At 35.3% G+C, this 23343-nt stretch overlaps 1 protein-coding gene across 2 annotated transcripts in view; it reads left to right on the forward strand.

Annotated features, from left to right (window-relative positions):
* Positions 1 to 23343, forward strand: part of Ndufs4 (NADH:ubiquinone oxidoreductase subunit S4) — a 103722-nt gene that overhangs the window by 59973 nt on the left and 20406 nt on the right. For both annotated transcript variants that reach the window (XM_021261428.2, XM_004848528.4), the window contains exon 3: positions 22769 to 22941. In XM_021261428.2, the coding sequence (XP_021117087.1) occupies positions 22769 to 22941 (173 nt within the window). The remainder of the gene's footprint in view (positions 1 to 22768; positions 22942 to 23343) is intronic.

Below are 23343 nucleotides of genomic sequence, written 5' to 3' on the forward strand. Positions count from 1 at the left end.
TGTTCCAGTTTTCTTCTTAATTTTGTGTGGTATACTTGTTTTTTTTTGGTACCGGGATCAAACTCGGGACCTTGCGCTTGCAAGGCAGGCGCCGGAACCACTAAGCTAAATCCCCAGCCCTTGTGTGGTATACTTTATTCCATCCTTTTAACTTAGTTCTGAGTTTATATTTAAAGTTTGATCATTGTGAATATTTTGGGGTCTTGATTTTTTTTTGTACTGTATTTCCCTGAAAATTAGACTGGGTTTTATACTAATTTTTACTCCAAAAGATGTAATAGGACTTATTTTCAGAGGATGTCTTATTTTTTCATGTACAACAATCTACATTTATTCAAATAATCATGTCATCTTCTGGAACATTGTTGTAACTCTCCAAACCCCTAATTCCAGCCTGAATTTCTTGCAACTCCATTTCCTGTAGAACCATTGTCCCTAGTCTGTCATGTCCAGCAATATAATGCTCCTTAAATGAGCACTGTTTGTCCATCTAGCCTGCTGGCAGTGCATTGGCAACACAGCTGACAGTGACTTTATCTCATGAATTCTTCACCCAAGTTGCAACTTCTTGCCAGGCTAATGCTTTACAAAGTTTCCACGAAGATTTCTCTCCATTCTGTTTTCAGTGTAGTCATTGATTTCCATGCACAAATGATTCTTAAATGGCTTGTTTTTTTGCAATATCAGGAGTCTGGAGATAGGCAGTGATTCCTGTAGGAATCATTTGATCTTTTCTTTTCTTAAGTTCTTCATGTCTTTAGAGTGGTGAGTGCTGGCTGAATCCCAGAGAAGCAGACCTCTTCTGCCACCTTGCAAACCAAGTGGCAGCGTTCAGTCAACCCATTTCCTTACAACTGCTTATGTACACCAGGCTTTTTTGGTTTCTGAACACAAATGCCTGAAACATGTTCAATCTTAGCTTTCTTGCCCTTAGTGATGATCAGAAGTAGGGTTTTCTTTCCATCCACACAAACTGTCAAAATATAGTGCTTTTTCGTAACTGGGGAGGGAATGTAGATTGATTAATTGTCCTTTGAAACCCTTGGCATGTAACACTGCGGTTTCATCCATAACGATCATGTTGGAATTCAAGTGCACATTTAATAACTTCGGTATTTTCTAGCTTGAGCATTGTTGTCGATCATAGAGACAAGTCATATTGCTGAAGGAAGCCATCCAGCCAGTGTTCATGCTTTGAGTTCTTCTGGGGATATTTCTAACTGTGGTGCCATTGTAGGGTAAATACTTGATCTCAGCACAACCCAAGCCTTTGCTCTCCTGTCAGCAATCCAGTCACAGATGATGTCTTCCAGCTTAGGGAATAATGGTTGCCAACTGATCCACACTTGCACTTCTTAACATTTCCCTTATCCACTTGTTGATTGAGGTTATTGTACTCTGCTCGCCATTTTTGAACCATTTGGAGATCCAACTTCTCTTTGCAGAAAGCCGTAAGATTCCTCCTTGGGGTATCCTTCACAATTCCTTTCTTGTACTCAATGGAATAGCTCATTTAAATATTTGCACTCATCATGTCTGGTGATCAAAATATTATTCCCTTTAAATTTACCATTAATTCAAGTGTTAACTGAAGATCTACAGGACAGGAGAGGCAACAAAAATGATGACGGTTGAGAATGACGGTCCACACAAAAACAAAAATTGTAGGCACCAAAATTCAGAAAAAATTTCTTTGTTTCACATAAGTGTATTAAGTACATCTGTTGCAATACATGACATATTGAATTATGAAGATTTGTGTTAGACACAATTACACCTTATCAAGTGCACATGTTCATGCATTTTGTCTGTACTCTGCTCATTCAGCAGTAAGTCTCAAGTTCATCTCTCTACATAAATGTTTAACTCTCATCCAAAGGTGTCTGCTTGGCTATTTACAAATACTTAATTAAAATGTATACTATATTTTAAGTATTAATGTGAATACTATTTATTTATATTTAATTATATATTATTATTTAGTAATTTAATAATCCATCGTTTGTTACAGTGGATGTATTAAATGCTTTCGTCTGGCTTGTTTGTTTGTTTTTTGAAACAGGATCTCACTGTGTAGTTCAAGCTGGCCTTGAACTCACTATGTAGACCAGGCTGGTCTTAAACTTACAGTGATCCTCCTGCCTAAGCCTTGCAAATACTGGGATCACAGATGTACACCACCAAGCCCAGCCTGGCTGACCATCTTAACTGTAGTTTATTTTTAGGGTAGAGCTTATATTATGAGCATCCTAAAAATTATGCTAGGCCTTATTTTCCAGTTAGGTCTTATTTTCTGGGAAATATGGATAGTTTGACAGCATCTTTTAATGTTTAATATTCAAAAACACGATTGGGTGTAAGTTTACCATTTAGTTGTTTTATATTTACCTCATCTGATTTTTTTTCTTTCTTACCAGTTGTTTTAGGGATTACAATATGCAACTTTAACTTTTTATAGTCTGCTATGAACTAACATATCAAGTTATATGTACAGTAAAACAGTACTTAATACTTTCACATGTTAGAAATCCTAGTTAATTATTTTTACTCTAGTCATCTTTTAAAGAAATTATAAAGTGAGAAGATAAATCTTTTATATTTACTCACAGATTTGCCATTTCTGTTACTGTCAGTTACTTCTTGTACATAGAATTTCCATCTTGTATCCCTTAATTTCAGCCTGAAGAACTTCATTTAATATTTCTTGTAATATAGGTCTCTTGGGATGAAACTTATCAAGAAATGCCTTTATTTTGCCTTCACTTTTAAAAGACTTTGTGTTAGATTGGGCTAACACAAAAACAAAATACCATGGGCTGATGGCTTGAACAATAGGAATATGTTTTCTCATAGTTCTGTTTTGTTTTTTTTTTTTGGTACCAGGGATCGAACTCGGGTCTTTGTGCTTGCAAGGCAGGCTTTCTCATAGTTCTGAAGGTTAGAAGTTCAAGATCCAGGGGCTAGCATTCAGTTTCTGTTGAGCACTCTGGTCTTGGCTTGTAGAACACACTTTCTTTCTTGGTCCTTACATAAACACAAGTCAGAGAAAATGAGGAAGTTCTCTGGTATCTCTTCTTATAAAGGGACTAATTGCCTCCTGAGAGTCCCATCTTCATAATCCTACCTAACCCTCATAACATTCCAAAGGCTCCATTTACCAATATCATCACACTTGAGGTTCAGGTTTCAACGTAATTTTTTTTTTTTTTTTGATACCGGAAATCGAACCCGGGTCCTTGCGCTTGCGGGGCAGGTGGCAGAACCACTGAGCTAAATCCCCAGCCATCAACGTAATTTTAAGGAGGACACAAACATTAAATCCATAACAGAACTTTTCATTGGGTATAGAATTCTAAGGTGAATGTTTTTATTTTAGCACTTTATAGATATCATCCCATTTTCCTAGGTTTTTTTTAAAAGAAAAAATCATGGGGCTGGGGATTTAGCTCAGTGGTTCCACTGCCTGCCTTGCAAGCGCAAGGTCCTGAGTTTGATCCCCATTACCAAAAAAAACTCCAAAAATCATGGCCACTATTTCCAGAAATTTTTTATTATCCCCAACAGACTCTGTACCCATTAAACAGTGACTCACCATTATCTTCTCCCAGACCTTGATAATCTTTGTTATACTTCTTGTCTCATGAATTTGCCTATTTGAGGTACTTTGTACAAATAGAATCATACACCACCTGTCCTTTTGTGACTAGATTATTTCACTTAGCATATTTTCAAGGTTCATACATGTTATAGCATGTGTCAGAATTTTAATCCTTGTAAAGGCAATATAACATTCAACTGCATGTAATATGTCACATTATGTTTATCCATTCATCCGCCAAAGGATATTTGGGTTGTTTCCATGTTTGGGTAGTGTAAATAATGCTGCTGTGAGCATGTGTATGTCCAGATATCTGAGTTCCTTACAATTTTGGGGAGGGAGGTCGATGCTCCAAAAGCAAAATTATTGAATCATGTGGTTATTCTGTGTTTAACTTTTTGAGGAACTGCCATCAATATCTTTCACAGTGTCAGTACAACTGCACAACAGTGTATAAAGGTTTCTGTTTTTCTCTATCTTGCCAATGTTTATATTTTCAATTTTTTGGTAATAGTCATCCTATCAGGTATGAAGTGGTATCTCATTGTGCTTTTTATTTGCATATTCTTAATGACTAGTAATGTCTGTCCTTTCATGTGCTTTTTTTTTTTTTCTTCCAATACCGTGAATTGAACTTAGGACTTTGTGTTTGCTGGGCAGGCGCCAGTGAGCTAATTCCCCAGCCCCTTCATGTGCTTATTGTGTACCTTTTTTGGGAAAATTTCTATTCAAGTCCTTTGTCCATTTTTAATTGGGTTGTTTTGTTGAATTTTAAGAGAACTTTTTAAAGTTATAGATATAAAATCTCTACCAGATAGGTACCTTTTAATATACAAAATTTTAATTTTGTTAAGTCTTAACTTATTGGTATTTTTCTTCTTTTTGTATTTTTCTTTTTGTTTGCATACACTTTTGTTTTCATATCTAAAAAGTCCTTTTCAAATTCAGTATTACCAATATTTTCCCTGTATTTTCTTCTAAGAGTTTTATAGTTTCAGCTCTTACATTTAGGTATTTGATGCATTTTGAATTTCAGTTAATAAATAATAGTGTAAGTTAACTATACAACTTTATCCTTTAGCATGTGGATATTCAGTTGTCCTGCACTGTTCATGCTTTCCCCATTAAACTATCTTGGCATTCTTTTTAAAAAATAATTGACTATATATTGTCTATTCCATTAGTCTGTATGTCTGTCTTATGCCATCACCACACTGTTTTAATTACTGTAGCTTTGTAGTAAGTTTTGAAATTAAGATGAGACCTCCAACTTTGTTCTTCTTTATCAACACTGAAGTTAAACTTCCATATGAATTTTAGGATGAATTTCTCTATTTCTGTGAAAAATGTCATTGGGATTTTGGTATGGATTGCATTGAATTTGTAGGTGACTTTGAATAGAATTCTTATTTTAATAATACTGAGATTTATAATCCATGAACATGGGATATCACTTTAAATTTTTAATTTCTTTCAACAATGTTTACTGTTTTCATTGTATAAATGTTTCACCTCAATTAAAACTATTCTTACTGCTGGGCATGGTGGCATATGCCTGTAATCCCAGCACTCAGGCAGGAAGATCACCATGAGTTTGAGGCCAGCCTGAACTACCTAGCGAGACCCTGCCTCAAAAAACAACAACAAAAAATTTATTCATATTACTGCTATTCTTATAGTTATTTATGTAATTTTCTTTTAGGATTATTCATTATTAGCATATGTGATACAACTCATTTCTGTGTGTTCATTTTGAATCCTGCAGTTTCCTAAATTTATTAGCTCGGACAGGTTTTTTGTTGTTTTTTAAATTTTCTTTTTGTTATTGTTGTTGTTGCTGTTATTATTGTTTTGTGGGATGTTTTAGGGTTTTCTACATATTAGATCATGTTATCTGGGAACAGAGATAATTGTATTTCTCCAGTTTAGGGACTTCTCTTTTTCTTGCCTAATTTATCTGTTAGAACTTCCATTACTACATTGAGTAGAAGCAACAAAAGTGGGCACCCTTGTTTTGTTACTCAGCTTAGAGGGGAAGTTTTCAGTCTTTTTTCATTTTCTTTCGTCATCATTCCCGTGTATGTAAGGTGTCTTTCCAAAGACTGCTTTTAAAGTTATCTTTTTACCTTTAAACTTTAGAAATTGGGTCATAACTGTTTGGATCACACTTGATTTATGTGTGGTTTTCTTTACATTTATCTTGCTTGGGTTAAGATTCTTGGATTTTAGGGCTGGGGTGTGTAGCTCTGTGATAGAGTGCAAACCTAACATGTGAGAGATCCTTGGTTCATTCCCCAGTACACCCCTCCCCCAAAAGGACTCTTGAATATTTTTGGTTATTTTTCATCAAATTTGGAAATTTTTTAGCTATTTCTTCAAAAAAGTTTCTCTGTTTTTGTTCTGGAACTCTGTAACACTCATACTGCTTGTTATATATATAACTGGTCACTGAAGCCTAATGTTTAATTCCTCAATCTTTTTCTGCGATGTGGTTTAATGTATTTAGTTTCTATTGCCCTGTCTTCAAGTTTATGATCTTTTCTTCTGTAGTGTCCAATTTTTGTTAATTGTATACAGTACCTTTTTAGGTATATTTTCGGTTCTAGAATTTCTTTTGGTTCTTTTCTGTAACTTGCATTTTTCTCTTGAAATTTCCCAACTATTCACTTATTTTGTACTTTTCCTTTAAATATTTAAGCATATTTAAACCACTGCTTTAAACATTTTTGCAGCTAATTTCAGCCTCTGTATTGCGTGGGTCAGTTTCTATTATGTTATTGTAATTGCTATTTATAGGCCATATTTTCCCACCTATCTGCATATTTTACTAATACATATGGGCTGATTTTTGTGTGTGTGTGTGAATTTATACTTTACTGTTTTCATTGATAGAGCATTAGTTTTAGTCAGCAGTCAAATGCTGACTTTCAACTAGGTCCTTTTAGTGATTGATATTAAGCATGGTATTGGTGGGTTTATACTTGCGCTAATTCTGAAATTTAACTTTACTTGTATCTCAATTGAAGATCTGGCGTATTCATCAATGTGTCTCTAACCTGGCTTGTTAGAACTTCATATTGCCCATCTTGAACCTTTTACTCAAACATATGCAGATTTTTCAAGCTCCTTCTTTAACTACTCTTCAAACTTTCCCTTACAAATGTCAGTTTTCTTAGTAGATCTAAACTCCAGTGACCCTCCGTTTCATGCTCAGATTTGCTGCTGTGTTCCACTTGGGCATCACCTCTCTGTACTGTAGTCTGAAATGTGCCTCCAAACAAAGTTAAGACAATTATAGGGCTACAGCTTGAGTTTTCCTTCTTTCAAAGATCACCACTCTATCCAGTTATCTAATATTTGAAAATAGTCTATGTCTCATACTGTAGTTGTAGATGGTAAGAGCTGTAGTATGACTCATATTACTCCATTAGGAATGGAAGCAGAATTCCATGTCATATATTATGGCAGTTCTTCTTCAGTAATTTTTTTTTTTTTTTTTTTAGTTCTTTTATTGGTACATTTTAGGTATACAATTCATTTACACTTATCATTGGGTGTTTGTACCTGTACATGATATACCTTGGTTCTTATTTTTTCCCCATTACCTGTGGGCCCTTCACTCTCTCCGCCCTTCCCTATTTATATAGATTTCATTTCCTTTTTTTTTTTTTCCTTCTCTCATAGTTTTTCCTTTCCCTCTTTTCCTTTCCCCTTCCCCTCCCTTCACTCCTTTGTCTTTGGACCTTTTTTCCTATTTCAAATTATCAGTTATTCATTTTAATCATTTTAACCCTTGTTTACACTGTCAGTTTCTCACACTAGAGAAACTATTCGGTATTTACACATGTGTGTCCTATTTATTTCACTTCAGAGTATGGCCTCGATATGCATCCATTTAGCTATAAATGACTCTAGTTTTTCTTTTCATTTTTTATGGCTGAGTAGTACTCCATTTTATAAAAAAACTACATCTTCTTTATCCAGTTTCCAGTTGATAGGCACTTGGGCTGCTTCCAAGCTTTAGCTATTACAAACTGTACCGCTGTGAACATGGGTGCACATATATCACTGTGGTATGATACTTTTAATTCTTTTGGGAAGATACCCAGCAGGGGACTAGCTGGGTCAAATGGGACCTCTAGTCCTAGTTCTTTGAGGTATCTCCATACTGACTTCCACAGCGGTTGCACCAGTCTGTACTCTCACCAGCAATGGAGAAGGGTTCCTTTCTCCCCACACCCCTGCCAGCATTTGTTATTTGTTGATTTCTTGCTAGCACCCATTCTTTCTGAGGTGAGGTGGAATCTCAGTGTTGTTTTCATCTGCATCTCTCGAATGACAAGTGATGTTGAACATTTTTTCATATATTTGTTTGCTGCTTTTACTTCTTTGAGAAATGTCTGTTCATTTCAGATGCCCATTGTTGAATTGGGTCTTTGAATTTGGGGGTGTCTGATTTTTTTCAATTCTTTATATATTCTAGATAGTAGTCCTTTGTCTGAGGTACAGCTGCTAAACATTTTTTTCCCATATTGTAGGTTGTCTGCTAGGTTTGTTGGTGGTTTCTTTTGTAGTGCAGAAGCTTTTTATTTTTATTTTTTTTTGGTACTGGGGATTGAACTCAGGTCCTTGAGCTTGCGCAGCAGGGAGTGAAACCACTGAGCTAAATCCCCAGCCCCCAAAGCTTTTTAATAAGATGATATCCCAGTTATGGATTCTTTCTGCTAGTTCCCTTGCTGCTGAGGTTTTGTTCATGAAGTCTTTTCCTATGTCAGTGTCTTCAAGAGTTCTACCTAACTTATCTTCCAGCAAGTTTAGTGTTTCTGTCTTAATATTTATATCTTTAATCCACTTCGATCATAGTTCAATGCATGGTGATAGGTATGGGTCTAGTTTTAATCTTTGGCAGGTTGAAATCCAGTTTTTCCAACACCATTTATTAAATAGGCTATTTTTCCTTCAATGATGGTCATTGGCTTCTTTGTCAAAGATGAGGTGGCTGAGCATGTCTGGAGTTGTTTCTGCATCTTCTAATCTATTCCACTGATCCTCAGGTCTGTTCCTTTGCCAGTACCATGCTGATTTTATCACAGTAGCTTTGTAGTATAATTTCAAGTTGGGGATTGTGATACCCCCAGCCATGTCTCTGTTGCCTAGAATTGCTTTAGCTATTCTAGGTCTCTTCTGGTTCCAAATGAATTTTTGGATTGTTTTCTCTAATTCTGTGAAGTATATTGTTGGAATTTCAAATGGCATTGCATTGAATCTATATAGTAGTTTTGGAAGTATGGCCATTTTCACTATATTGGTTCTTTCTACCGAGGAGCAAGGGATGTCTTTCCATTTTCTTGTATCCACTTCGATCTCTTTTTTCAGAGTGCTGCAGTTTTCAGTGTAGAGGTCTTTTGCTTCCTTTGTTAGATTGATTCCTAGATCTTTCATTTTTTTGGATGCTATTGTAAAAGGAATTGTTTCCCTCATTTCTCTCTGAGTCTGTTATTTATGTACAAGAAGGCTATTGTTTTTTGAGTGTTGACCTTGTATCCAGCTACTCTACTGAATCTGTCAATTAAGTCTAGAAGTCTTTTGGCTGAGTTTTTTGGGTCTTCTATGTAAAATATCATATCGTCAGCAAATAATGACAGTTTAACTTCTTTTCCTATCTTTATTCCTTTTATTTCTCTTTTCTAATTGCTGTGCCTAATGTTTCCAGAACTATATTGAACAGGAGTGGTGATAGTGGGCATCTTGTCTTGTTCCTGATTTTAGTGTGAAAGTTTTCAGGTTTTGACCATGTAGTATGATGTTGGCTGTTGGTTTTTCATAGATAGCCTTAATCAGGTTAAGATAAAGACCTTCTGTTCCAATTTTCTGTAGGGTTTTTATCATGAATGGGTGCTGGATTTTGTCAAATGCTTTTTCTGCATCTATTGAGATGATCATACGGTTTTTGTCCTTGGCTCTCTTAATATGGTGTATTACATTTATTGATTTATGTGTGTTGAACCATCCTTGCATCCCTGGGATAAATCCGACTTGGTCAGGGTGTATGATCTTCTTGATGACCCTTTGTAATCTGTTTGCCAGTATCTTGTTGAGGATTTTTGCATCTATGTTCATGAGGGAGATTGGCCTGTAGTTCTCTTTTTGGGTTGGGTCTTTCCCTGGTTTTGGAATCAAAGAAACACTTGCTTCCAGGAATGAATTTGGAAGTATTGCTTCCCTTTCAATTTCCTTGATGAGTTTAAAGAGTAATGGCATTAGTTCTTCTTTAAATGTCTTGTAAAATTCATCAGTGAAGCCATCCTGACCTGGGCCTTTCTTTGTTGGTAAATATTTTATTACATTTTCAATGTCACTCATTGTAATTGGGGTGTTTAGAATTTCTATATCTTCTTCATTTAACTTTGGCAATTCTTATGTATCTAGGAATCTGGCCATTTCTTCTGTGTTTTCCATTTTATTGGAGTAGAGGTTCTCGAAGTAGGTATTGATGATACTCTGGATTTCTGTTGGATCTGTTGTGACTTCACCTTTTTCATTCTTAATTGCATGTATTTGTGCCTTTTCTTTCCTTTTTTTGATAAGGTTGGCTAAAGGTTTATCGATTTTATTTATTCTTTCAGAAAACCAACTCTTGGCTTCATTGATTTTTTGTATTGTTCTCTTAGTCTCCATTGCATTGATTTCTGCCCTTATCTTTATAATTTCCTCTATTGTACAAGCTTTGTATTCATTATACTCTTCTTTTTCTAAGAGCTTGAGGTTCTGCATTAGGTTATTTATCTGAGTTTTCTCTGTTTTCCTAATATGGGCATTCAGTGCTATGAATTTCCCGCATAGAACTGCTTTCTTTGTTTGTGTCCCATAGATTCCTGTATGTTGTACTGGCATTTTCATTTACTTGTAGAAACTGTTTAATTTCTTCTTTAATTACTTCTGTGACCCATTGGTTGTTCAAGAGGGTGTTATTCAGTTTCCATGTGTTTGTTGGGGTTTTGTGGTTTCTTATGTTATTGATCTCCAATTTTATTGCACTATGGACTGATAATATACAGGGGGTAACTTCAGTTCTTTTACATTTACTTAGACATGTCCTATGAGCTAGCACATGGTCTATTCTGGAGAATGACCTGTGTGGAGCCAAAAAGAATGTATATTCTGATTTTGTAGGGTGGAACACTCTGTAAACATCTATTAAGTCCATTTGTTCAATAACTTGGTTCAGTTCTAGAATTTCCTTGTTAACTTTTTGTCCAGATGATCTGTCTATTTGTGATAGTGGGGTATTGAGGTTCCCCACTACAGTTGTGTTAGTGTTTATTTGGTTTTTCATGTCTATCAATATTTGTTTTGTATAGTTGGGGGCATTCGTATTTGGTGCATATATATTTAGGATTGTCATCTCTTCCTCTTGGATTGTTCCTTTCACAAGGATGAAGTGACCATCTTTGTCTCTCTTAATTAGTTTTGGTTTGAAATCTACTTTGTGTGCAAATAAGATTGCTACACCTGCTTTTTTCTGGGTTCCTGTCACATGGAGAACTGTTTTCCATCCTTTTACTTTCAGTCTATGAGTTTCTTTTTGTTAGGTGTGTTTCTTGTATACAGCATATTGTTGCATTTTCCTTTTTAATCCATTCTGCCAGTCTGTATCTTTTGATTGGTGAATTGAGGCCATTAACATTGAGGGTTATAATTGATAGATATTGATTTATCCTTGTCATGATGTTTTACTTTTGTTGGCTCTTTCATTTCTTATTTTTTCCCCCTTTCCCTTTAGTGTCTTACCTTGCCTGGTGGCTTTCCTCTCTTAGGGCCTCATGGAGTTGTTGCCTTCATTGCTTTTTTTCCTAGGATATTGTTTAGAATTGCTTGTAGTGCTGGTTTGGTGTTCATGAAATTTCTCTGTTGTTCTTTGTCATGGAAGTATCTAATTTCCCCATCGATTTTGAAAGATAATTTTGCAGGATACAACAGTCTAGGTTGGAAGTTCTTTTCTTTTAGGGCTTGAAATACTTCACTCCAGGCTCTCCTTGATTTGAGGGTTTGTGTTGAGAAGTCTGCTGTGATTTCTGATGGGCTTTCCTTTGTAGGTGATTTGTTTCTTTTCTCTAACTGCTTGTAGGATTTTGTTTTTCTGTTGGGTTTCTGGGATCTTGACTATTATATGTCTAGATGTAGAGTTTTTTTTGATCGTGGCTAGTTGGAGTTCTATATGCCTTACTTATCTGTATGTCCAATTCTCTACCTCTGTCTGGGAAGTTTTCCACTATTACTTCTGTGAATAGTTTTTTTATGTCAGTTGTGCTTTCTCCTGTTTTTTCATGGACTTCTATCAGTCTTATGTTATTCTTCTTTGCATCGTCTAGCAGCTGCTGGATTGATTTCTCGTGGTCCCTTACTATTTTTAAGAAATCTCTCTTTCCATGGTCACTAACTGCAATCCTGTCTTCTAATCTGATAGTCTATCTTCAGATTCCCCTAATCTGCTGTGGATACTTTCAATGGAGTTTTTGATTTCCTGAGTATCTGTTTGAATCTGTTTCTTGGATTCCATTTCTTTCTTCTGTTGGGCAATCATGGTTTCCATTTCTTTCTTATGCTGGGTATTCATGGCTTCCAACATGTTTCTGAGCTCATCAGTTTTTTTTATCTGTTTCTGTACTAGATCCTCTAATCATGTCTTTCACTCTGCTAGTAATTGTTTAATTAATGAATCTCCCCCCTCCCCCAGTACTAGAGATAAAACCGAGGGCCTTTGAGCTACCTATTCAGTCCCATTTTTATTTTATTTTTTTGGTAACTGGGATTGAACTTGGATCTTTGAGCTTGCGAGGCAGGTGGCAGAACCACTGAGCTAAATCCTCAGCCCCCTTTTTTTTATTTTGAGGGTCTAAGTTGCCTAGGCTGGGCTCAAGAGTTGGAATTCCCCTGCCTCTGCCTCCCAGAGTGGTGGATTATAGGTGTGGTCCACTAGAATTTTTGCTTTTTTTTAACCAACTTTTGACAGTTGAAACTCTCAGCTTTATGAAATGTATTACATATGTGGCTTAATTTAGGTTTTGTGTTTTTTTCTTTTAGTATTCCATCAGACTAGCTCTCAGTAATTGAGTCATATGCTTTATGCGGACTCATTTGTGCTTATTTTCACTACCTTTCTCTGCCAAATATACTTGATATTATAATACATAATTTAATTGAATATTCTGATGGTGTATGACAATTCTGTTGAATACTTTGAAAAGACAGTGAAGTTGAATCCTAATGATGGAGTTCAACTCATGAAACCCCAAAATATGGCACTATGGCATATTGAATATTTTATGAAAATGGTAGAAACAGGAAAGTCACTCATCTTCCCCCAGGCCTTCTGTCTTATAGTAGGTTATAAAACTTGTGGAGGATTTTCTAATGCTCAACCCATCCACCCCCAAAGCAAGTCATAAGGCTTTCATGTGAGAGATGCCTTCTCTATGCCATCCTTATCTCTGGAAAAAACCTCAGCCTCCTGAGAGCTGGGATTTAAGGTGTGCACCACCATGCCCAGTGTATAATCTGCCTTTTTTTTTTATAAGGGCCATTACCATGAGTAGAGAAAAAAATATTTTTCTTCCAGCCATAATAACAGAGGTGCAGCTGAGGCATTTGTAGATTGTGATGTAAAAGAAAATCGTAAAATTCTAGACAGTGTTGGTACTCAAATTGTTTAAAAAATTTTATATTCTCCACATTCAGAAAGCAAAACTATTTAGAGGTTGTTTTTTGTTGATAGTTCATGGTGAAAGACAATACTTGGGATTCTAATCACTGTCCCCAAAGAAAAAGTATTGCGTATATCAGGAGATGATTAAAAAAATGCATATGTTTTTTGTGTTATAGTATTTAAGGTATGTGTATGTGTAGACATGGGCACAGGTACATGTATTACTTCATGATTCCCTGTTTTCACTAATAACTGACCAGATGCTAGCTAGTTCCTAACACTAGAAAGGAGACTTCAGTTGCAAGATTTAACTTTTATTGTTATGCCAAATTAAAAAGGGATTTGGGCTGGGGATTTAGCTCAGTGGTTCCGCTGCCTGTTTCACAAGTGCAAGGTCCCAAGTTCGATCCCTGGTACCAAAAAAAAAAAAAAAAAAAAGGAATTGTCCTACACATTTTAAGTGTGCCTCCTTACAGTCTAGTTTAACTTGCATCCCACTGCCTTATGAATTTTTTTTTTTAGGCACAGGGTCTCACTGTGTTGCCCAGACTAGCATTTGAAATCCTGGGCTCAAGTGGTCCTCTTGCTTCAGCCTCCAGAGGAATAGCTGAGACTGTAGGCAGTATGCTGCCATGTCCTGCTTGACTCAGGAATATTTTATTAAACCAAGAGCACTTAGCTTTTGATCCACTAAGTTCTTTCTATTAGTTCTACTTCCTCGTCAGGTTTAATTAATTTCATTTATTAAACCATCACTGGATTTTCAGAAGTTTATGTTGTATTCCTTTAGCCTGTTTTTTAAAACAATTATATCACACTTAGTTCTCTACAGCCATGGCTTTTTTTTTTTTTTTTTTTTTTTAATAATTCTTGGTATAATGTTGTGTTGTAATTCTGCTGTTTATTGCCAGGGGATGATCAGTATGTAAAACTAAGCAATAGAGTGGTTCTTTTCAAAATGTAATGTTATTTAAGTTCTAAGTGCTTTGTGATCAAACTTTTTTTTTTTTTACCTTTTATTACAGCTTCTGAAAAGCTACCAGTTGTCCTAAAAGAGCTATGTGACTTGATTTAAAAGTCCAAGAAAAAGGTGTGTTGACATGAGCCTGTAGTCCCAGAAACTCCCAAGACTGAGGCAAGAAAATCATGAGTTCTGTGCTAGCCTTGGCAACATAGCAAGAGCTCTGTCTCTTAAAAAAATTTTAAAAAAAATTAAAAAGCCAAAATTCGGGCTGGGAATATCATTTAGAGATAGAAGAAAAGCATAAAAACCAAGAAATTCTGTAATATTGGGTTAAAAAGCAAAGAAATAGCCATTTTATAAAAAATTGATCATTATTAAATGTAAATATTAAAAATACATTAGTTTAATACTATTTAAAACCTTAGACAAGTACACTCGTTTTCATTGAGGCAGTATTGATACTGTTTTTTGTTAAGCGTGATATAACAACTTTACTTTCACTTGTTCCAAAGTTAGTAGAAAACAAAGATTGTTTCAAGTGTTTCCTTATAAAAAGGAAAGAACTTTCCCAATAGAGTTTCCTTATTTGGTGGAGGAAGTTTGACTTTGAAGTGAAACAAGCAAATGTACCTTATTTTTTCATTTTCATGAATGTCATAGGTGATGCCATATGTGGCTGCATAAAGGAAATTTACTTAACATGTATTATTCCTTGTTTTTGACATACACAAGAAGTGGAGTACTTGGGCCTTGTAAAAAGGCAGGTTTTTCTCTTCTCCGGACTGAAAGCAGTTTACTGACTCTACTTAGAAAACTTCGTTGAGGATTTAAATTACTCTTTTGAGTGTATGTGTGGCAGGGTGGTACTGAGAATCTAGCCAAGAGCCTCGCACATGCTAGGCAAGCACTCTACCCCTGAGCCATACCCTGAGCTAGGATTTTACTAAGTTGCCCAGGCTGGCTGGCCTCAAACTTGCCATCTTTTGCCTGAGCCTCCTGAGTTGCTTGGGTTATATGCGTGCACCACCTTGCCCAGCTTCACTAACTTATACTGTAGTTTTCAGGGAAGATGGGATGTTGTTTTTCTGCATCTTGACACCAGCTTCCCATTGTTCAGCCTCTCATTATAGAAATGTCCAATAGTTAATTTTCTTGAAAACAGAGTGATGTCTGTAATGTTGAACATTCAGCGTCTAATACATAGGTGCTGAAAAACAGTGAATAAATGAGTCTTTTTGTTCCTCAAGGTAAACATTTCACTTATCTTTTAATCTTCATTTTACATAGTAAACTGATTTTATGGAAGATGAAACAAGCCAGGTCTACTTGCTTGCTAAAAGTTGGAAGTTGGGATTCTAGCCAGTTTTGACAAAGCCTTTTAGCCATTGCCTTATTCTGTCCTGCTCAGAAGGATCCAGGAAGAATAAAAATATTTTAACTTTGAAAAACATGTCTCTAATTCTTATTTTTTTCCTCTTTATCAGCAGTATCAGCCGTTCCTATATGTATTATCCACATATTTCATTTAAAAGTACACTTTTGGTTCTGTGATAGCTTTGCCCAGCATGTAAAATATAATGGTTGTCACATTCCAACACTTTATTACCTGGTCAGGCTACCTCACTGATTTGGGAGCTTAATAAACAAAAATTGTTTTTTCTGGCACAACTCAAATTTAACATTTTTATTATATTGGAATCCTATAAGCTGTTAACTTTTTAGAAATTCTTCCACATTAAGTTAGATATGATTATGCTATCTGCAAACTATGTACAGTATTTTTAACAGTAAAATTCATTTTGTAAAATGTCCTTAGTTATTAGGCCTTTAATGAGTGTCTTAAGTCTTTGTGGCTTGAGAGGAAATTTTTATTACAGGTCTAAAATTATTTTTCTTTTAATAAAAAGATATTACCTTCATGGGTCTGTAATTTAAGTAGAATATAAATATAATTATCAAATTTAGATCAGTTTTGGTTCTAAAATAAATTTAAACATGATTAATAACTAATAACTACAATAGAACAAGTTTAAGGACTGCTTTTTGTTATAATGTTTCAATATGTACTCCCATTAAACTTTCTCAACATTGATCCATACTAATGCAATTTAGTTATTACCAAAAGGACTAGTAAAAGTTTTGGCTTTTCTAGATGTACTGAGATGTAGCAAAAATCCATCCAAAAGTGCCAAAACCTTTTATTTCTCTTTATGACAAGTGTAAACTGTTAAGGTTAAGTGGGTGGGGCAATCGGAAGTAATTACTGAGGCCAGTGGCATTTTTGTGGTTTAATAAAGGCAGAAGCTAATTATTCAGTTTTTATTTAAGTGAAATAGTGCCAAAAAGGAGGTTCCTGCAGAGCAGCTGCACTCCTTCAGTGTTACCCTAATTTACCAAAGACACAACTGTCACAAACAAAACTTTTAAACTTGATATATAGCCACAAAAGTAAGGAAGCTTTTGTTTGGAATGCATGCAGAAGAACCCCTTTATACAAATCAACTGGCAGATGATGGACAATGATGAAAATTTGATTCTTTGAAGTCATAATAGTCATTGAAATGTGTGAAATTCTGGTATTGAAAAGAGAGCGGCCAGCAAGACTCTAAATCCTGGGTGGTTGCAAGAAGCTTGCTGGGAGGTTTTTCTGCATTTTGACACCAACTTCCCATTGCTTGTTCCGTGCTTCCTTTGTTAAAAAAAAAAAAAAGTTGAATTCACACAAGATAAATGGAGACAGTTGATAACCGAATAATGCAGTTTTTATATGGAAAACTAATATTTTATAATGGAAATTGGTATTTGAAAGAATAGTTTATATACATATGCTGGCATATACCTTCTTAGTGATTTTTAAAATTCTTCCTCTACTGACTTCAACAATGGAAGGACAGCTATCAGTTCTTCAGATTTTGGAAGAGATTGATCTTGTGATACATATCTTTTCAGTAGCAGATTTTGATCAGAATGTCTAAACTAAACTATGATTGACTCATTACCATTTCATAGAATAGTATATTGTACATAAAATTGTATTTTTGAAACTTTATTCACTTAAGATAATGACATTCTTTAATTATAGAAATACAAATCTCGTGCTTAATTCAACTGTTTAAAAATTGAAAGTTTTAAAATTCAGTAAATCTATGTATGTATAAGAGGGCACCTATCTTTATTAGAATTTACACATAATTATTAACTGGTGAGCCTTGAGGTCCTTTAGGTGTCAATTTGAAGGCTTCTCATACTTTATGTGATTTAACTTTTTTATTATACAAAAATTTATGAATCATTATTTGTAAGCCATTTATCTATTTACCAATAAAATGAGACATCAATAAGAGCCAATATTGACATCTTCAACATGTTTCTTTTATAAATAGGCTTTTAGAAAAATTGTAGAAAAATTATAATACAGAATTAGAAATCTATAGAGATATCACTGATCCAGTGTAGTTTAAACAGTTAGCAGATATTTCATTTGTTTACTTATTGTTTGAAAGTGGAGTCACAGGTAGCTCACTGATAACTTGGAAAGCAAAGCACTGAAGACACAGGATCAACATAGTGCCTCATAATTCTTTTCAAGTGTTGCATTGTTTTAATGGAATCTTGGAGTGGGAGCTTTAGCCCATTGAAATGTCATTTGAAAAACAAGTTCTTCTGTCACTAGCTGAAGCTCTATAGATGAAATGATAACAATGGAGCGTAGTGGTGCATTTTAAAAGTGTGAGAAATCAGTTTGTCTAGACTGAATTTACAGGGACTAGGGATTTTAGAGCCTCTGTGCCCTTTAGGTGTCAAGTGTGTGAGAGATGCCAAGCCTTTTTTATTCTCTATCTTTGGCAGCAGCTCAGCTGGGCTGTAGGACCTTCCATTTCTTCTGGAGGCAAAAGCAGAGATTCTGTTAGCACGACTTAGGCTTCAAAATTCAGAAACTCAAAAGGCCAACTTGAAATTAGGAAAAGATATCAATAAATTACTGCCATAACTTGAGAAGACATGAAAGATGGGCAGTTAGAATTCAAAATATGAAGAGCTGATAAGCAACATTTGATAGCCACTTTTCAAAATAAGATTTTATATCCTAAAATACATTTTGACCTTTTGTACTTCATATATAATAAAAATCTATGATCTCATTTCTCTGAGGTAACTAGTGCTAAGAATTGCTTTTTCATATAGTTCATTTATTTTTACTTTTTATTTTTTGGTACTGAGGATCAAACTCAGGACCTTGTGCTTGTGAGGCAGGCAGCACCACTGAGCTAAATCCCCAGCCCCTATTTTTAATTTTTTTTAAGTTAAAAAATCCCTTAATATTTTGTTCCTGTTACCACTACCACAATTCACAGAGCAATATATCTTACATAATGAAAAGAAAAAGACAAAGCTACAACAGATAAAAGACCTCAGGGGCTGGGGATTTAGCTCAGTGGCTCCGCCACCTGCCTTGCAAGCGCAAGGTCCCAAGTTCGATACCCAGTACCAAAAAACAAAAGACCTCAGGAATGTACATCTAATTGACATTACATTGGATTAATCAGTAGCTGCACTTTTTGCACTGTGGCTATGACAGTCCTGTACCAGAAGGGTTTCCTGTTTAAGCTGCAGTAAATTTTCTGACTATGGATTGTTGTTCCTTCTGTGGCAGATATTTATAGTTCCCTCTAATGCATTTGGGACAACTAACCTGGAGCTTTCCTGACAACTCCTTGTTCTTCTTTTGCTAAGAACTGCAGCCCTTTGTGGTTGTTTTTAAAACATTTTGGTACCATATCCACCACTTCCACCTCTATAGGGATTGCCAGAGCCTCTTCCACCAAAACTGCCACCCTTCATGGGTCTGTAATTTAATTGCTGTTGTAAACTACAATTTCCAAAGTCATTATAGTTCCCACCACCACCATAGTTACTACTATCAAAATTTCCTCCACTGTAATCATCATATTCTCCACCATCACCACCATATCCACCACCTTGGTTTCCATATCCTGGTCCACCACCACCATAGCCTCCTCTACTTCTGTAACCAGGAGTACCGCCATAGTTTCCACCATCAGCTCCAAATCCATTATATCCACCATCACCTCCTCCGTAACTGCCTCTGCTGCCATCTTCTCCACCACCATAGCCTCCTCTTCCACGAAAGTTTACACTATGGCCAGAATTCCCTCCACTACTTCCAAAGTTTCCTTCACAACCCATAAAGTTGCCAGATCCACCTGCACAACTTTTTTTTATTTTTTTTATTTTTATTTTTCCCATTAAGTTTATTGGTACATTTTCAGTATAAAATACAGTTACATTCATCATTGGGATCGTGTACCTTTACATGAGTTTCTTGGTTCTTATTATTTTTCCCCTTCCCTTGCCCTCCCTCCATCCACTCCACCCTTCCCTATTTGCAAAGACCTTGTTTCCATTTTTTTTCCTCTTTTCATATTTTTTCCTTTCCCTTTTTTCCCTTCCCCTACCCCTCCCAATTCCCCTGCTCTTTTAGACCTTTTCTTCCTGTTACACAATATCAGTTATACATTTTTTAAATTACAATATCAAGATCTAGGAGACATTACCACAGATTTTACAGAATTTAAAAGGATATAGAAAGCATATTACAAAAATCTTTTTTGAAATAAATTTGACAGCTTCTGAGAAAAGTACCTTGGAAGACAAATTAATGAAACTAACTCTGGAGGAAATATAAAATTTGAATAGCACCTATTAAAGAAAGTATATTCCTAGCTTGAAAACCTACCTATATGACAACAGCAGGCTCATAAACATTTTAACTGATAAATTATATCAAACAAAGCAGAAAAAGGAACACGTCTCCCCTCATTTTAGGAAATCAACATTGTGCACGACTTCTTTTTGATCCAGCAGACTGCATCCCTGGGCCTTTTTCACTTCACAATTATGCCCATTAATAGTGAGGTATTTCTGTTTGTTTTTTTGTTTTTTTGATACCAGGGATCGAACTCGGAATAGTGAGGTATTTCTGAACAACGATTTTGTCAACTGTTTTGTGATTATCAAAGATTACAAAAGCAAATCCTCTCTTTTTTTCCACTCTTCCTGTCCTCCATAACTCCTATGGTTTTAATCTTGCCATACATTTCAACGTAGTCTCTCAAATTATATTTTTTCTCTATCTTCTTTAATACCACCAACCAAAATTTTCTTCCCTGTTAGATGGACACCAGGCTTTACTCAGCCCATCAGCTTTGTGTGGTCCAGCACACATTGCTGTATCCACCTCTTCAGCACAAGATAAGTCACAGAACCAAAGCCCCTCGAGTGTTTTGTTTGAGGATCTCTCATTACCACACCATCTGTGAACCTGCCCCATTTCTTAAACTATTACCTGTAGCTTTAAAGCTCAGACCACCAATAAACAGCTTCCTCACCTGTTCTGGTTCCTTTGAATCCTGGGCCACTTACCAGAGGTTGTCGACAGTCTGGCTGGGGTTGACCAGGCAGCCAGACTTGCCTCTTCTAACCCTAGTTCGATATCTCATCTAGTTAATTTAAAGAAGTCAAGTAATGTATACTTTCAGTTGTTAGGAATTTAGTTTAGAATGGAGGGCTTGCTGATTGTAGAAGATGCCCAACCCCATGACTCTATAATGTTTATAGTATTTGGTTATACCTTGCTTCAACTATTGTTGAGGAAATAAGACATTAATTTAACAATATATAATATTAAATAATAAGCTTAAATATGGTAAACTGCAAATATAGTGAATTCAAAGGGGGAAATAAGTATTGAAGACCTCCCAGGGCTGAGTCACTTCATGCTCTTAAGTAGAGGACTATGCTTTAGAAAGTCATTAAAATCTAACAATATTTAAAAAAAAATCTTTTGTTTTTTTTCAAGACAGGTCTCACTACGTAGTACAGACTGGCTTCAGACTCAGTCCTCCTACCTCAGCCTCCCAATCCCCTTGGGATTGTAGACATGGTTTAAAATTAAATTTACATGACATTGAATCTGCATTGAATCTGATAAAAATTACCAATAAAATTTATATTCGCATTTTTTTAAATTATGTATCATTTGTGCTTATCTTGTTTTTACTTTATCTTAGACATAAATTTTTAACAAATGTATTTATACATTTGTATTAGAAGTCCATATTTGTATAGATATTTATATGGATCATTTTGATCATTTCTTTAAACAGGCTGTGAGAAAGTAGCCACACCAAATTGATGCAGGTGGAAAGGTATTTTGTTAACCAGAGGATTGGTTGGTGTCTGAAATAACTTTATTTTTTTAACCTTGTAGGTAGAGAAACCAGTCAACTCAGAAATGAGCTTAGGTGGTAATTGTTTGGTTCATAGAATTGACAGACTGCAAATAAACAGCCTTCATTAGGAGATATATGCTAATGAAAAGTCACAAAATAGATTAACTTCTCTAATTTTTACAAGTTTAATGTAATCATGTTCATTCTCTTTGTTTTAACTAGTTATTCCAAATTTACTTTAGTAAGGGAACCCTTTATTTTTAATGTTGTGCTGGGGATTAGACCCAGAGCCCTGCACACGCTAGGCAAATGTTCTACCACTGTGCTGTACTCCTAAACCCTAATGATTTTTAAATGCTTTATTAATAAAAATGACATGATTTAAGCTGTGACATACTTCTATTATTTTTTATTTTGACTGCCATAAGTATATGTCATCTGAGGCATCAAAATTCTGTGCATTCCTCAGTTGAGCCCTTGTTATTGGATAAAAGTATGGAAAAAGAGATACACTTACTTTCATTTCAAATGTCTGCAAAAATTATACAAAATTTTTGTCTTTGCAGGTAGATTTGCTGTATCATTCTTTCAGTAGGTTTCACCAAAGGGAGATAAAATGTTAATTAGTTATTTTAAGTGTTTTCAAAAAGGCTTGGGCCTCCCTCTGAAGGCAACACCCTTTAATAAGGAATAAAACTTAACATTACAGAAACCACTGATGATAGATTTTTTTTCTATTTGAAATTTACTTTTTGTGTCCCCTTACACCTTTTCTCATTTGACCAGTTATATCTCCTCACAGATTAGAGACTATTGACTACTGGTTCTACCAGCAGTCTGTTCAGAAATTACAGTGTGGGATTGTGGATGTGTGTAGCTTAGTGGTAGAGCACTTCCCATGTATGTAAAAGTCCTTGGGTTTGCTCCCTATTATAGAAAGGGATTGGTGGTGGGGGGGGAGGGCTTTGCCAAAGTTTTGTTGTACAGAAGGGGCCTCAAAAGTTTTTATGACTCCTTTCCCATTGTTCCCTAGTACCACCTTTCAAATATACCATTTATAGAAACTGGCATAACAGTTTATACAGTAAAATATCAGAGAAGTAGTGGAATAAGCCAGAAACTTTAACCCAATTTATAAACAAACCTGGATAGAACTGCAAGAATATAGGGAACAACAGAAACATGTTAGCAGGTATGTGGGCTGTTTGAAACATCTTTATTTGCTTGTGTGTGTTGTTTTTTTTTAGGATATCACTACATTAACTGGTGTTCCGGAAGAGCATATCAAAACTAGAAAAGTCAGGATCTTTGTTCCTGCTCGCAATAACATGCAATCTGGTGTAAACAACACAAAGAAATGGAAAATGGAGTTTGATACCAGGGAGCGATGGGAAAATCCTTTGATGGGTTGGGCATCAACGTGAGTACTTTGGTTTAATGTGAATATTGTTTTTAGCTTTCTTTTTCTATGTAGATTTTTCTTCAGAATATATTGCTTTTCAAACTCCTATGTACAGTATGCATATGACAATACTTTTTTTTTTTTTTTTTTTTTTTTGGTGCTGGGGATCGAACTCGCGAAACCACTGAGCTAAATCCCCAGCCCCATGACAGTACTTTCTTATGTTGTTAGGAATCACTATAACCAAAGATGTAGTTCTCCATATATATTTTGTATTCATATTCATATGACTGTAGCTTAGTAAAATAAACTACAGAAATACTGTTCTAAATACAATTTATTGGTTAAAATGATGAACATTATAAGCATTGTTAGTGATATTCAACCTGTGTATATTCATTTAAGATACTGAGTGAATAG

This window comes from Heterocephalus glaber, unplaced genomic scaffold (assembly GCF_053883595.1).
Source record: "Heterocephalus glaber isolate CG9 unplaced genomic scaffold, H.glaber_assembly_v1.0 deba00001538, whole genome shotgun sequence".
Taxonomy (NCBI): Eukaryota; Metazoa; Chordata; class Mammalia; order Rodentia; family Bathyergidae; genus Heterocephalus; species Heterocephalus glaber.